At 45.4% G+C, this 15,731-nt stretch overlaps 1 protein-coding gene across 1 annotated transcript; it reads right to left on the reverse strand.

Moving 5' to 3' along the window:
* Positions 1–1,011: 1,011 nt before the first annotated feature.
* Positions 1,012–2,108, reverse strand: LOC110722185. Its single transcript, XM_021901452.1, has 3 exons — positions 1,781–2,108; positions 1,177–1,566; positions 1,012–1,079 (listed from the first exon to the last, which is right to left on the reverse strand). The coding sequence occupies exons 1-3, from the start codon at positions 2,106–2,108 to the stop codon at positions 1,012–1,014; spliced, it is 786 nt and encodes a 261-aa protein (XP_021757144.1).
* Between the last annotated feature and the right edge of the window lie 13,623 nt (positions 2,109–15,731).

The following is a 15,731-nucleotide window of genomic DNA, read 5'->3' on the forward strand; positions in this document are numbered from 1 at the left end:
CGCTGGTTGTCTCACGCTTCTGCAAGCGTGGTTTTACGAGTACTTTCCGTGCTTTCGGCCTTAGTAGGGTACCTTGACGAGGGACCTTAATATCCCTCGTGTGTCTTCTTGGGATGTTGGAGCGGGATTTCCTAGCAAGAACTTGGAGCGCCTGATATCTTTTCTTACTAGAATTGATGCGCTAACTGACCTTGAGGTGATCTGGCTACCGTACGGAGTTGATCCTAGACTTGGAGTGCCCCCCACTTTATTCATTGGCTGCATCCAGTACCGTAACATCATAGAGCCCTACATTCTTGTTAGAGTGGTTCGACAGCTTGGTTTCGTGCAAGGCATTCCACGTGACATTATGACAAGAGGCCGACTAACTTGAAAATGTACCGAGTAGACTTCCCGATCAAAATGACAGATGTGATGTGGAGGAGGTTTATCCCTGGGGTATCTCAGAGTGTAGTTTTAGGTGCCCTTGCCAGACTAAGTGTTGGAGCTCCTTCTGTTACGCCTGGTTACATGTAGTGGTTGTACAGGTTTTCTCACCCTCGGGTATCTAAAACTTCAATAATGGCGATGGCGTTAAAAAAAGCAAAAAAAAATCCTTCAGAACAAGAGATCAAATAAAGAAAATATGGAGAAGCAATATCGATTTAAATGAAAAAGAAAGATGAAGTCGTCCAGAAAAGGGATTAAAAGAAGAAGACAGAAGGGCAATTTCGAAAAAAAAAAGGGGGGCAAAAATGGCAAGTCACTATTCCTTTGGGCAAACACTGTTCACAGTTCCTAAACATTTTGATGTTCGGAGTTTTAAAGGTAGTAGATTAGTCATGTATTATAAGAACTGGACAGTGTATATTTCTTAGTTTTTGTTGCATTTAATTTTTTCTTTTTAAATTGCTTTATATTGTGCTTTATTTGTCATGTAATCTTAACTAATGTAGTGAAAGTACATTAAAACTTACATTTATAATTAAACATATCTACAAAAGTTCAAACTTAGTGAAAGTACATTACAAACTATCTAACTAGTAAAAACACTTTACCGCTATGACAATGGACTCGGGCCCATACGGTATCCAAAGAACCTGCCATTGATTCAAATTAGTAAAAACATTTTGCTATTATCTATTATGATTACAAATACGAAATAAAGAAAACAACTAATATATTAAAACAACTAACCTGTGGATGATTCAAACCACGTCTTCACTGCTGAATGTTGGCTCTCAACTCTACAGTTGGTGGTGTTACCAAAGTGAAGAATTTGGTTCGTCCAATATGTCACAAATTTGATTTTATGACACAACCATGTTCCCTCAACGTACTGAATCACTGCCGGAAAACTTTCCCACCTTGCTTTCATGATAGCCAGAGCATGATCATACTCCGCCTCAATTGATGCATCCATAATACGTTTCCATTTGCCATTTTTAAAATTGGCACTAATCTTCTTGTTTTTGAACATCTTGGTCACCCTAGCCTCCACATCTTTGTTAATGTGCCATCGATTGAGTAAATACAACGTCCCTGGAAACACTTCTCTCAAAGCCGCACATAACCCAAGTTCACGGTCTAACAAAAATACCGATGGCTCTTATTAAAACCCAATCAATTCCTTAATCTCTACAACACCCTCCGATAGCTAGCCGTGCACTCGTTGCGCATGAAACATAACCAACTAGAAAATTATGGTTTGTCGGTGTCACACCTACTATCTCAAAGAACGGCATGCCATATCAATTGGTCTTGTAAGTAAAATCCATCCCTATGACGTGTGGGTATGTACGGAGTATGTTGAACGTGATTGGGTGCACCATAAATGCATGTCGTAGGACGTCAAGCCCATCGGACATGACCCAGTAAATGTAAATAATCTCTCTCGCCAAATGAAGAAATTGTTGAACAACTCCTTTTCCTTCAGACATCTCCATCCTGAAATCATTCCGGCAGTTGTAAATGTGCCTGATGTTTGGATTATCATTAGGAAATTGTTCTGCAATAGTTGCCATGATGTTACGGGGCGCAAACTTGGACTTTGTCATGTCCCGCACAACCTGTTTTGCACCCAAGCTCAATCCGCTAACTTTACGATGACCCTCTTCATACACAATCATTGGGTAGTTATGTGTCCCGTTGTGATCATTTTTTGCGTGGATCTTCCAACTGTTGATGGTAAATTCATAATATATCTTGATGTAAAAAGGACAACCATAAGCTTTGGTTTTTGTGCCTTTCCATATCGCGTTCTCCAAATCTCTGTGCTTGCTCCTCCTTCCCCGATCACAATTCAAATATTAGTATGGCCGACCATCTCTGGTTTTGTTATATGACCATTTCACCAAAATAAATCCGAGATTTATAGAAACAACATCCACCGATTTAAATGCATCCTCAAATGTTGTAAATAACGTGTCCGTGACGAAATTCCCACTATAATTCACACCGTTACCGCCGTCTTCAGATTCCAAATCCTATACAAATTAAATGAAACAATGGTCTTTGACAATTTGTTCTTTTTAATAATATTAATAAAATATTTATAAAATAATTTTACATCTACTAATATTATTAAATTAATAAATAATACTAATAATAATAACAATAACAATAATAATAACTACAACAACAATAATCATAAACACTAACAATAACAGTAATAAGGTTTCAAAAAATTAATAATATTACCACTAATAATAATAACAATATTAACAACAAGTAGCAGTAGTAGTAGTAGCAGTAGTAGTAGCAGTAGTAGTAGTAGTAGCAGTAGTAGTGGTGGTAGTGGTAGTTGTTTCGGGGTTTTCTGATGTCCTGCGGGAGAGTTACAATTCCGAGACTGGAACCGGACGCCTGTACCTGCAAAATAACGGAGACTCCTGAGAGCTCCGCCTCCAACGGTCAAGTTAGTACCTGATTAAGGAGTAATCAATACAGAAATTAAAGTAATGAGATCTCTCTAGGTGAGAGTGCTTAGTGTTGGTAATCTGCGTCGTTAGCGAGATTAGCCGGTTGTTAATAACTCTGTTCTTCTCTGCTTGATTTCTTGATTATTCGATCCCCTGATTAATGAGGATTAATTGAGTATTTATAGCCTTGAGAAGCGTGCAACTCTCTAGGTTTAAGGTAAACCTAGGGCTGATCGGGCCTCTAGACTGGATTGGGCCTTGATGGCCGGTTTTCCCATTTGGCATGGGTGGACACGTGGCGTGTCTAAATTGGTCCGTAGAGGACGTATCTGTGATTGACACGTGGCAGGTTCCTGTTGGCCTTCGTGAAGGACACGTGGCGGAACCTGGTTGGTCCACTTGTCAGACGGTGATTGGTGGATAAAAATCCCCTAATCATTTGCCCCTCACAGGTGGCACGTGACTGGTCACGTGTCGCCTGTGACAGGTGTCGCACGGTGACAGGCGACGGCCTGTTACAGGTGTCACCTTGCAAACGGCCGAGAGATTTTCCCGCCCAAATTTTGAATTTGGAAGCGACCCTTCGCCTTCTCACTTTGCCTATAAAAGGAAGTGCTGACTTCGGTCATTTTCACATTTGAGAACTTTGCGAGAACATTCGGACCCCTGAACTTGCTCTGACATTTCGGACCTTTTCTGCCTACCGCCTGTTCTGACAAGCCGACTGACCCGAACTTCCAGGACTTCATCAACCGTCACTCGTTCAGGTAACTCAGTTCTCTTACTCTTAATTTTCTTTTTATTTTTTGAAATGGCACCATGGAAGCACACGACACGCCCTAAGTTAGTGATCAGCCGGTCACCGGGGACGGCTGAATCTAGGACTAGGAGTGCCGCCTGCCCTTTTCTGGACCCATCTTTGCCCTTTATACAAAGTCCGACTGTATCTGTGTCTATGCAGAACGTGATGGCCAGAACAAAAAAGACTGCTATGATATCAAACTCAGACGGCTCCTCCCAAAGGGTGCTCCTTAGTGAAACATCTGACCAGGCGCCAGATGTAGAACGAGGCGACTGTCAAGCCGACAGTTCTGAGAGAGGGGCCAAGGTGTTCCCTTCCCATCTTACCGTTGACATGTCTAATTTTCCTTCTGCTCCTTCTAAGGGAGAGGAGGCGGGCCCCTCTAGGAGAGGGGAGGAGTCGTCCTCTTCGGACTCGTCAGGGGACGAGTCCGAATCCAGCTCTTCTGGCCACAGTTCTCCTGGCTCAGAAGAAAAACATAGCCGCCTACAAGAGGCGAGACGTTCTCATGCAGTTGAGAAGGGGGATAATTGGGCAGAGCCGTCCGCCTCTTACAGAGAGGAAAACGCCCCCTACTACTGCAGGGTACCCCGGGGCCGGATTGCAACCATGCAAGACAACGTGGCGAGCTTTATTGCTAACCACAAAATGGGCCCGGAATTTTTACTGTTCGTGCCGGATCCAGAAGACACTGTCGTCTGGCCGGCTGGTACCAGCTATGGTGACGGCTGCTTTAGCTGCTATGTGGCAGCCATCAAAGTTGGACTGCGCTTCCCATTACATCCGACTGTTCAGCGGATTTTAGATGGGTATGATCTGGGGTTATGGCAGTTAGCCCCCAACTCTTGGGTAAACGTACTCGGCTATGTGGCCGGGTGCGAACTGAACGGGGTGGAGCCAAGCTTTGAGGCTTTCGCCCACATGAACTATCTCAGCCGGACCCCTAAGTCGGGAGGTACCGGCTGGTATCAATTAACAAGCCATAGGGGTTACCTCATGACGAGAGGTAAGGCAAACAAATGGAAGGATTGGCGGAACACCTTCCTTATTATCGAGAGTTCAGACACGGAGCTGAACAAACGCTTTAACAAGTGGAATAGGGATCCGCCTCTTCTCGCAGGCGGCCGCAGCATGCCGCCTGTTCCCCCAAAGGCTAAAAGAGAGATCCTAGACAAAGGACTCTTCAAAGTAGAGACTAGGGTGAACTCTACTTCAGGGGTACGAGAGCAAGTACCCCTAAACTGCGTCCCGAGCTTCAAGTGGCTCTATGACGAGTACTTTTTGGCCGCCTGTGGCCTCAGCAGTCGGTGCTCTAGAGGTAGCCGGCCTGACGAATACTCTGTTTTTTCACGCCTTGTTTACTTGGGATTTTTACTAACTTTGTTGCTTATTTCTTGCAGCTGACGCCATGAGTAAAATATCAGCATCTAAGACTGCGGCGGCCATGTTGCGGGTCTCGCTAATGAAGCAGTCGTATGCCGACTCCCCCAACAAGGAGGCACCCTTGGTTAGCTTCGAAAACTCTTCCTCTTTTAGTTGTCTTATGCATATACTAACTCTTTTTGTTTTCAGTCTGGTACTCCAAGGGCTTCTTCCTCGCAACAGCCGGACCCCAAGGCCCGGAGGACGACTGTTGCAAGCTCTCCTGGGTCTTCCAGGAAAACAGTGGCGGCTGAGAAGCAGCCGGCCACTTCTTCAAAAACCCAGGCGGGGCCACCTAGATGTATGGACACTTGCTTGTAAAAACTCACCCTTGCTTCCTTCTTGACTAGGTCTAACTTGTGTTTTCCTTTCACTTAATGCAGCCGGCCCCCAGGGACTTGACTTGGTTGAGGTAGCCAAGTCTATGGTTAAAGTAGTTCCTCCATCTGACAGGGAGGCGGTCAGGGGTGCCGGCACCCTTGACCTTGATGGGATTTCAGGGGTCCTAGCTGAGGTACACTTAGCATATTTTTGAGCTTTTGAGTTCCAGGACGCCTGTTAACTTTTTTGATTGGAAACTGACGCCTGTTTTTCTTTGTCCTTAGGCCCTGCTCCGAGTCAACAGCCTTCGCAAGCCGATTGATCGGAAAAACAAAGAGGTAAAGGCCGCAAAGGCTATGGCCGCCTCCAGCTGTGATAAGGCAATGTTTCAAATTGCCCAAAATGAAGTACTGACCATTGATCTTCTTTATTATCAGGCGCAGGCTACCGCCGCTGTTCGGGCTCAGTTAGAGGCGGCCCAAAAGAAGGTTGACGAGCTGGAGGGGACCGTCACCAACCTTAAGGCCGAGCTGAAACCTCTTCGCCAAAAAATGCACTCTTACGAAGCCATGGAGAAATCTTTGGCCAACGTAAAAGAACGCCTGGTGAACCAAGAGAAGAGTCTTACCCAAGAGCTCTCGGATAAGGCCGAGCAAGAGAAACAAGAGCTCGTCCGGGAGATGGTGGAAGACTCCGCTCAAATCCAACGCATGACCTGGGAACGACTGTTCCCTAGTGCCGACTTTGCCTCATGGGAAAGAACGTACCGCCAGTGTTCGGAAATATATAATCAACAGATCCTGGCGGCTGCTGAAGAAGAGGCGTTGGACGGTGCGTTGGAGGAGGAAGAGCCGGTTGTGGCGCTTGTGCCACTTGGGGGTAAGGCATCAAAAGAGGGTGCAGCTAAGGCCGAGTCCAGCAAGAAGAGTGCTGACAAGGCGGCAGCTGCTGATACTGAACTGCCCCCTTCTTAAGCTTTAAGTATTTTTCCTTTCCACGACCTGCGTGCCGTTTGCTTTGTAATTACCCGGCCAGGGGGCCGGGGTTTTGAATATTCTGCTGGTCTTTAATGGCCGGCTCATTTTTAATCAAATTTTTGTTTTGGTTCAAATTTGTCCAAGTATTTTTAATTTGTTCACTAGACCGACTGTTGTGTATGGCCGAACATTAAGACAGGTACAAATAGTAAGTATGCCGCCTATGCCCCTGGACGACTGGTTGTCTGTTTCCAGGATAGATGATCAGTCGGCCATTTAATCAATCGGTATTCGAACTCTTTATTCAATTTGTCTGACCAAGTAAATAGAATTACCTAGTCGCCAAGGAATTAAGTAGGAAAACAAGCGGCGGGTACCGGTTGTTTCCCTTTATTGCCAATGTTGGCTTTTAACTCGTAATTTGTTAACCTAGCAAGAGTATTGGTTGAGAGCCTTTGTTTATTAGAAACAAGTGGACGACTCATACCTTTTAGGCTCCATACTAAGTTTGAGTGACTATTAACTTAGGAGTTACTTAGTCTTTGTCGCAATTTAGATTGAGTAGTAGAGGTACCAGACGGCGTAGGCCGGCTAGACCCCTTGATTCGCCAATGTTTGTTGGCTATTAACTCAATAGGTTACTTAGTAGGAATAGGGGTTCGAGTGCCCTTGTTTGTTTAAAACAGGCGGACGACTCAAACTTTTAGATTCCATACCAAATTTGAAGGAGTGATTATGAGTTAACGTTGGAGTTACTCAGTCGCCGTCACTTTTGTTTGAGAAGTAGAGATACCAGGCGGCGTAGGCCGGCTAGACCCCTTGATTCGCCAATGTTTGTTGGCTATTAACTCAATAGGTACCCCCTGCATCTATCCCAAGTAATACAGGCGGTTATCTGACTCAGATGTCAACTGCTACCACTGATTTGGTTAGTGATAGAGTTATCCTTGTCTCAAAAACGGCTACGTGGTTGTCCTTGGGGACAGTCGTATAGGTGCCGTGTAATTAGTTTATAGAACAATGTTCCACCCAAAAGGGAGCTGCTCTCTGCGACGAATTTCATCCGGAGGGATGCCGTCGGACGCCTGCTATGATGTTGGGACAGGTCGAATTAGTTTTGTAGATTTGATCAGTTGGCTTGGCGCCTGGTCTGATCATTCGGCCGGTGGCCTTGGTAAGTTCTTGGTGAACGTAGGTGCTAAGTAAAAGAAGGGTAGCCGCCTGTTAGGCACAGGGTCGGCCAGGCCCTAATCTTTTTAGCTAAGTATTGTGAGTAAAATACTCAATGGAGAGTAGCCGACTGTAAAGGTACAGACGGCATGCCCCTCTGAAGATAGTGAAAAACTCAATGGAGAGTAGCCGACTGTAAAGGAACAGACGGCATGCCCCTCTGATGATTGAGTTAAAAGACTCAATGGAGAGTAGCCGACTGTAAAGGTACAGACGGCATGCCCCTCGTAATACAAAAATTGAATAGTAAGTGCAAACTTTATTAAGTAGCTCTTTACTTTACATCTTTCAGAAGAAATATTTTTTAAGGTTATCTACATTCCAAGTTCGAGGCAACGGTTGTCCGTCTGGTGTTTCCAGACGGTAGGTACCGTCCCTGACTTCCGCATAGATTCGGTAGGGTCCTTCCCAGTTGGGAGTTAGTTTGCCAGACTCATTGGCCCTACCAACTGCTTCCATTTTTCTAAGTACAAAGTCCCCTACTTTGAGTGGACGCCTGTGTACTTTTTTGTTGTATGATCTAGTCATTCTCAGGCGATAGATCTCATGGCGCAAAACAGCATTGCCCCTCTTTTCAGGAAGTGAGTCTAATGCCAGGCGCATAGCTTCCCAGTTTGCCTCTTCGTCATATAGCATTACTCGAAGAGTCGGCTCGTAGTGTTCTATTGGGAGAACAGCTTCTGCACCATAAGTTAGGAGGAATGGAGTTTCTCCAGTCGCCCCTTTTTCAGTCGTCCTAATGGCCCAGAGAACATGTGGTAGTTCATCTGCCCATAGGCCGCCTGCTCGTTCAATCTTTTTCTTGAGACCGTCTGATATGATTTTATTAAAGGCTTCTACCTGGCCGTTTGCTTGGGGACGGCCGACAGATGCGAAGTAATGTGCAATTCCTTGGTCTCCCAACCAGCTTTTGAGAACAGGCGTCTCAAATTGGGGACCATTATCAAAAACCATAGACATGGGAACCCCGAACCGAGTGATGACGTTTTTCCAAATGAATGAAATTACATCTTTCGTCTTGATTCCCTTTACAGCCTCCGCCTCTACCCATTTAGTGAAGTAGTCAACGGCAACAAGTATATACCTTCTGCCGCCTGTAGCAGGCGTATATGGACCCAGAATGTCCATGCCCCACTTAGCAAACGGTAGTGGGCTGTGAATGGTAGTGAGGTCAGTAGCCGGACGGTGAATTAATTTGCCAAACCTTTGGCACTTGTCACATTTTTTCACCATCTCCATTGCATCTGCTTCCAAAGTAGGCCAAAAGTAGCCCTGCCGCCTTGCCCTTTGAGCAAGCATCCTACCACCTATATGGGAAGCACAGAAACCAGAGTGAAGATCATCTAGTATCTCTCGTCCCTTTTCAGGAGTAACACACTTTAAGAAGGGTTGAAGGTGCCCCCTCTTGTGAAGTTCTCCCTGTATCATTTCAAAACAGGAGGCTCGTTTTTTCAGTGCTGCCGCCTGTTGAGGATCATCCGGCAGTGTACCGTTTGTCAGATATGCCCTGATTGAATCCATCCAGGTTGAGCTTCTGTCTAGGATTCCAATAAGGTTTTCCTCGATGCTTCTCTTCTCCATTACTTCCCAAAAAACAGTTCGAGGAGTATCGGAGGAGGCGGATGATGCTAATTTCGAAAGTGCATCTGCCTGGTTGTTTTCTGATCTCGGCACTTGGATCAGATGGAAATCCTCAAGGGAGCCGACTGCTTGTCGGACCGCCTGTAAATACTTGATCATGGCCGGATGTGTTGCTTCGTATTCGCCGTTGTACTGACTCACTATCAATTGTGAATCAGAACAGGCGTCTATTTTTCTTGCCCCTGCCGCCTTACACATGCGGATCCCAGCTAGTAAAGCTTCATATTCTGCCTCATTGTTTGAAGCCTGAAAACTGAAGCGTAGAGCATACTCGAACTTGTCGCCCTCTGGAGATTGACATACGACGCCTGCTCCACAACCATTTGAAGTAGAGCTTCCGTCCACATATACCTTCCAGACTTGGTCTGGAACTTGAGAGTCAGGAGGACGAGTCATCTCTACAATAAAGTCAGCAAAGGCTTGCCCCTTCACTGCTTTTCTAGGCTCGAAAGTAACTTCGAGGCTCTGTATTTCTATGGCCCATTTGATCATTCGTCCTGACGACTCCATGATGGTAAGGGGCCGCTTGATTGGTTGGTCGGTATACACAACGACTGCATGTGCCAAAAAGTAGGGCTTCAATTTTTTAACAGCCATGAAGAGTGCAAGACCAAATTTCTCCACTAGGGGATACCTCAACTCGGCATTTTTCAGTACGTGACTGACAAAGTAGACCGGGAGTTGACAGCCGTCCCTTTCAGCAAGGAGCACAGCGCTTAACGCATGATCAGAGACGGCCAGGTACATGTAGAGATTTTCTTTGGGCAAAGGGCTGACCAGCCTCGGCAAGGAATGCAAGTGAACCTTTAATTTCTGGAAGGCGGCCTCAGCATCCGGCCCCCATTCAAACCTTGCCTTTTTCTTAATTGCCTGGAAAAAGTATAGGCATTTGTCGCCTGATCGGCTTAGAAATCTTCCCAAGGCCGCCAGACAACCTGTTAACTTCTGAACCTCTCGGACGGTACGAGGCGACTGCATGTCAATGACCGCCTGTACCTTCTCAGGGTTCGCCTCTATTCCTCTCTGGTTGATAAGGGATCCGAGAAATTTCCCAGACTCAACTCCAAATACACATTTCTTGGGATTGAGCATGACATGGTGCCGCCTGAGTGTGGCGAAAGTTTCTCGGAGGTCCGTCAGATGATCTTTCTGAAGTTTAGTCTTGACAATCATATCATCAATATATGCCTCGACGTTTCTCCCAATCTGATCAAAGAACACTGTGTTTATCATTCGTTGGAAGGTAGCCGGGGCATTCTTAAGACCAAACGGCATGACCGTGTAACAGTATAATCCCTGATCTGTGACGAAGGCCGTCTTCTCCTGATCCTTCTTCCATAAAGGAATTTGATGAAAACCAGAATAGGCGTCCATAAAACTCATCAAGGCATGGCCGGCTGTTGAGTTGACCAGGTTATCAATTTTAGGCAGAGGGTAACTGTCTTTGGGGCACGCCTTGTTCAAGTCTGTGTAGTCTACACACATTCGCCAGGTGCCATTCGGCTTTTTAACAAGCACCACATTTGCAACCCAATCTGGGAAGTAACATTGCCGAATGAACCCTGCATCAAGTAATTTTTTGACTTCGGCGGCTGCCGCCTGACTTCTTTCTTCACCATGGTTCCGCTTCTTTTGCCGTACCGGCTTCTTTTTCGGATCCACAGCGAGTTTATGTACTGCCAGATCAGGACTAATGCCTGGCATTTCATGGACTTCAAATGCAAAGATGTCCTTGTATTCTTTCAACAGGTTGTGAAAGTCATCACCAAGGTTTCTCAGAGCAGTCGTCCCAACTTTGACTGTTCGGTCAGGACGAGAGTCGTCTAATATCAGGTCCGCATGCTCACCAGCCGGCTGAGGGCGGAACTCATCCGGCCGGTCCTCTGCCAATGATTGCTATTTTCTTGCTTTTCTTGCGGACTCTGTCTGGGGCGCCTTTCTCTTTTTGTCGCCTGTTTCTTGAACAGGCGCACTCTCCTTGACGTTGTCAAGGTCTGTTTTTTCTCCACTTGACCCAGTGGCCATAACAGTGGGCTTGACATCCGAGAGATAGCACTCTCGGGCCATCCTCTGATCTCCCCTTAGGGAGCCGTCTGTTCCATTATCCCTTTCAAACTTAAGCAGCATAAGTGACGGGATTATAACAGCCTTGGAATTATTCAGGGTTGGTCGACCCAGAATCATGTTGTAGGCCGAGAGTTCCTCTACTACTAGGAATCGGACTACCATGTGTCGTCCTTCCCCTTTTTCGCCCAGGCGAATGGGTAGATCTACTCGTCCCAGTGGGTGGACGACTCCTCCTCCAAAACCTATTAAAGGGTGGGAGGCCGGATGTATGCAGTCCGTCTGATATTTCAGTTTTGACAGACATTTGCTGCTGATGAGATCTGAGGAGCTCCCGGTATCTATAAGAATTCGGCCAACTCTCTGGTTGGCCACTTTACATTCAATAACGAGAGGGTCGTCATGCGGCCCCCTTATTCCTCCTAGATCCTCTTCAGTGATGACAATCTCAGGAAATGTATATTTGGACGGCTGTTCTTGGTGAACGGAATTTACATCTAACCGCCTTATATTATCTTTGTTGCCCCTAATAGTGGGGCCGCCTCCTGAGAAGCCGCCTGCAATAGTGTAGACGACTGCATCATCTGTATCGGAACTGTCGGCCTGTTGATTCTTTTTGGCCGACTGCTTTTTTGAGGAAGTGTTCCCTGTAGATTTCTTGACATAAGTGTCAAGATCACCTTGATCAGCCAAGCGGTCTAGGTACCGCATGAGACTGATGCAGTCATTGGTGTGATGACCAACGTCATCATGATAAGCACAGATTTTGTCTTGGTTCCGGTTGCTCGCAGAACCCTTCATGGGGAGCGGCTTCTCAATTGAGAGCCGTCCCTTTATTTCTTTTAGGATAAACTGGTTATCCTTGTTAAACACATACTTTGGGGAGTATGGTTTGAATTCTTTTTTCTTTTTCTGGGCCGGCTGTTTAGAGGAATCAGCCGCCCAGACCTCTTTTCTTTTCTCATCTTTGTTGGACGACTGTTTCAGTCGTCCCTCTCTTTTGTCGAACCTCTTCCCGTCCGACTGTTTTATCGTACACAGATCAGTCGCCTGTATATAGGCTTCTGCTTCAATCAAGGCCTCTTGAAGAGTCGCCACCCTTTTTCGAACTAAATCAAATTTAAAGGTAGACCCGTCTTTGAGACCTCTAAAAAAGTCAGTATAAGCTACCTCATCCGGTAACCCTTGAATCTGTATTCTCATCAGGTTGAACCGCCTGATGTAAGAACGAAGCCCCTCCTTCTCGCCCTGCTGAATTGTTCCCAAATCAAGGGTCGTTTTCTTCGCAGGGATGTTCATAGCAAAGTTTGAGGCAAATAAGTAAGCAAGCGTCCTGAAGTTGTTTACACAACCAGTCGGCAGGTTGCCGAACCATTGCTGTGCAATTCCCTTGAGAGTCGCTGGGAAACACTTGCACCAAGTGGGATCATCTAACCCTTGAAGGTACATCAGGTTGGTGAATGCCATCAGATGGTCTTCTGGGTTAGTAGTGCCGTCATAGGCGCCTACTAGAACATTTTTTACTTTGGCCGGCTGAGCGGCTTCAGTAATTTCCTTGGAGAAGGCCGACGGCTGTTCACCAAGTCTAAGCAGCCGTAGCTGCCAGTCCATAGGTTGGACGTTTTTTGCTGCAGGTCCACCAAATGGAGGTGGCTGCATAAAATACTGTTGTTGCGGCACAAATGGTAAGTTTGGTACCGCCTGGGCACTATGAAAGCCGGACTGACGGGAGGTGCCGCCTGACTGACTCTCATGGTACGACTGAGTATGCCTCATCGAGGCATTTCGCAAACTGTCCTGAAGATTTGAAGTAGAAGCCGACTCTGATAATCGGTCACTCTTCTTCTGCTCTAGCAGGTGCCGAGCATCTGTGAACGTTTGCTTTGACCCGTCCGCCTGAATATGACGAACCGGTTTCCTATTTCCCGTAGGATAACGGAGTTTTGTGAAATCAAGAGCAGGCGGCTCCCGCTTCTTGGATTTAGGATGGGGAGTCGCCTCTCGCCCTTGAACTGGCTTCCTCTTCGGTGAAGTGGAAGGTTTCTTGGCCGACTGCTCTTTGACTGAAGCAGGCGGTTTTTTGTTGATCAACTCTTGGATCTCTCCCTTGAAGTCCCTCATGAAGGTCATGAGTTCGTTCCTTGTGATGGGAGCAGACCCATCAGTCGGCTGTTGCCGAGCAAGCGGTGCGCCTGCTGGCTCGCTTCCTGTTTGAAGATGCTCCCGTTCCCTCCTTTCGGTATGACGGGTACGTCGGGCCCTTAGGGTCCCGTCTGGAGCTGTATGAGTTTCAACTTCAAATTCACTTTCGGTATCATGGTCCGACTGAACTTGAGGGTCGTCTAGGGGACGCCTCTCTTCTGGAGTCGGTACAGACTTGGATGCCATCTCTGAAGTACTCTCCCCACAGACGGCGCCAAATGTTTCGGGGTTTTCTGATGTCCTGCGGGAGAGTTACAATTCCGAGACTGGAACCGGACGCCTGTACCTGCAAAATAACGGAGACTCCTGAGAGCTCCGCCTCCAACGGTCAAGTTAGTACCTGATTAAGGAGTAATCAATACAGAAATTAAAGTAATGAGATCTCTCTAGGTGAGAGTGCTTAGTGTTGGTAATCTGCGTCGTTAGCGAGATTAGCCGGTTGTTAATAACTCTGTTCTTCTCTGCTTGATTTCTTGATTATTCGATCCCCTGATTAATGAGGATTAATTGAGTATTTATAGCCTTGAGAAGCGTGCAACTCTCTAGGTTTAAGGTAAACCTAGGGCTGATCGGGCCTCTAGACTGGATTGGGCCTTGATGGCCGGTTTTCCCATTTGGCATGGGTGGACACGTGGCGTGTCTAAATTGGTCCGTAGAGGACGTATCTGTGATTGACACGTGGCAGGTTCCTGTTGGCCTTCGTGAAGGACACGTGGCGGAACCTGGTTGGTCCACTTGTCAGACGGTGATTGGTGGATAAAAATCCCCTAATCAGTAGTAGTGTAGTAGTAGTAGGAGCAGTAGTAGTAGGAGCAGGAGTAGTAGGAGCAGTAGTAGTAGTAGCAGTAGTAGTAGTAGGAGCAGTAGTAGCAGTAGGAGCAGTAGTAGCAGTAGGAGCAGTAGGAGCAGTAGTAGCAGTAGGAGCAGTAGTAGCAGTAGGAGCAGTAGTAGCAGTAGGAGCAGTAGGAGCAGTAGTAGTAGTAGTAGCAGTAGGAGCAGTAGTAGTAGTAGTAGTAGTAGTAGTAGTGGTGGTAGTAGTGGTGGTAGTAGTGGTGGTAGTAGTGGTGGTAGTAGTGGTGGTAGTAGTGGTAGTAGTAGTGGTAGTAGTAGTGGTAGTAGTAGTGGTAGTAGTAGTGGTAGTAGTAGTGGTAGTAGTAGTGGTAGTAGTAGTGGTAGTAGTAGTAGTAGTAGTATAAGGTTTCAAAAAATAATTATATTACTACTACAAAGCAGCAGCAGCAACAACAACAACAACAACAACAACAGTGTTACAAAAAATATTCATATTACTACTACAAAACAATAAAAATTACATTAATTATCAAAAACTTAATCACAACAACAATCGAAATTAATAAAAAGCAGTAATTTATTTAATATTAAAAAATTCTGGAAAAGGAACTCAAGATCCACTACTATTATTAAACCGATGTGATGGACTCGGGATATTCACGTCGTACTACTTTGAAAGGACCGTTTGATAGAATGTGTCCATGTAGAGAACAAAGTCCTTTTTATAGTACAACTTGTATAAAGGGCATATTTGTCCATTCAACTTAAAATGAGAGCGTTACTATATAAATTGGGACCGACGAATAGCAATCCACTTTATTTTTCCTTAAAAAGAAAAAAAAAATCTTCCTTTATTGGGGCCACCTCAAATGGGCTTTTTAGAAGCTTGACACGAGTTTAAATCTTGCGGCCAATTTAATCATGCAGAGGCTCAACCTTACACTTTGAGGTTCAACTTTATTTTGGTCGTGTTCGGTGAATAGTTTAAAGTTGAAAGGTGAAACTGATTATCTTATATGATTTTGACTAGCTGATTGTATTAACTGATTTAACTAATTTATTTTATTTGCTAACTGTATAAAATTGTTTGGTAAATAGCTGATATCTTATATTTGGTTGAGTATGTGAAATGATCAATAAGCTAATTGTGTGGTAGGTAATTTAGGTATGATTTTAAATTAAATGGGTTTATAAATGTCATTTCACCATAAATTAATGAATAAGATAATTGAAAAAGCTCTTAAAAGAAGCTTTTTCAAAAAGAGCTTATTTAGTGGAATAAGCTCTTCAAATAAGCTTCCCACCAAACACCTTGAATGAGCTTATTTAAACATAGCCTTTGTCTCAAGAGAGTGATAGCTTAAGTTGTTGGAGTTTTCC

Source organism: Chenopodium quinoa, unplaced genomic scaffold (genome assembly GCF_001683475.1).
Source record: "Chenopodium quinoa cultivar QQ74 unplaced genomic scaffold, ASM168347v1, whole genome shotgun sequence".
NCBI lineage: Eukaryota > Viridiplantae > Streptophyta > Magnoliopsida > Caryophyllales > Amaranthaceae > Chenopodium > Chenopodium quinoa.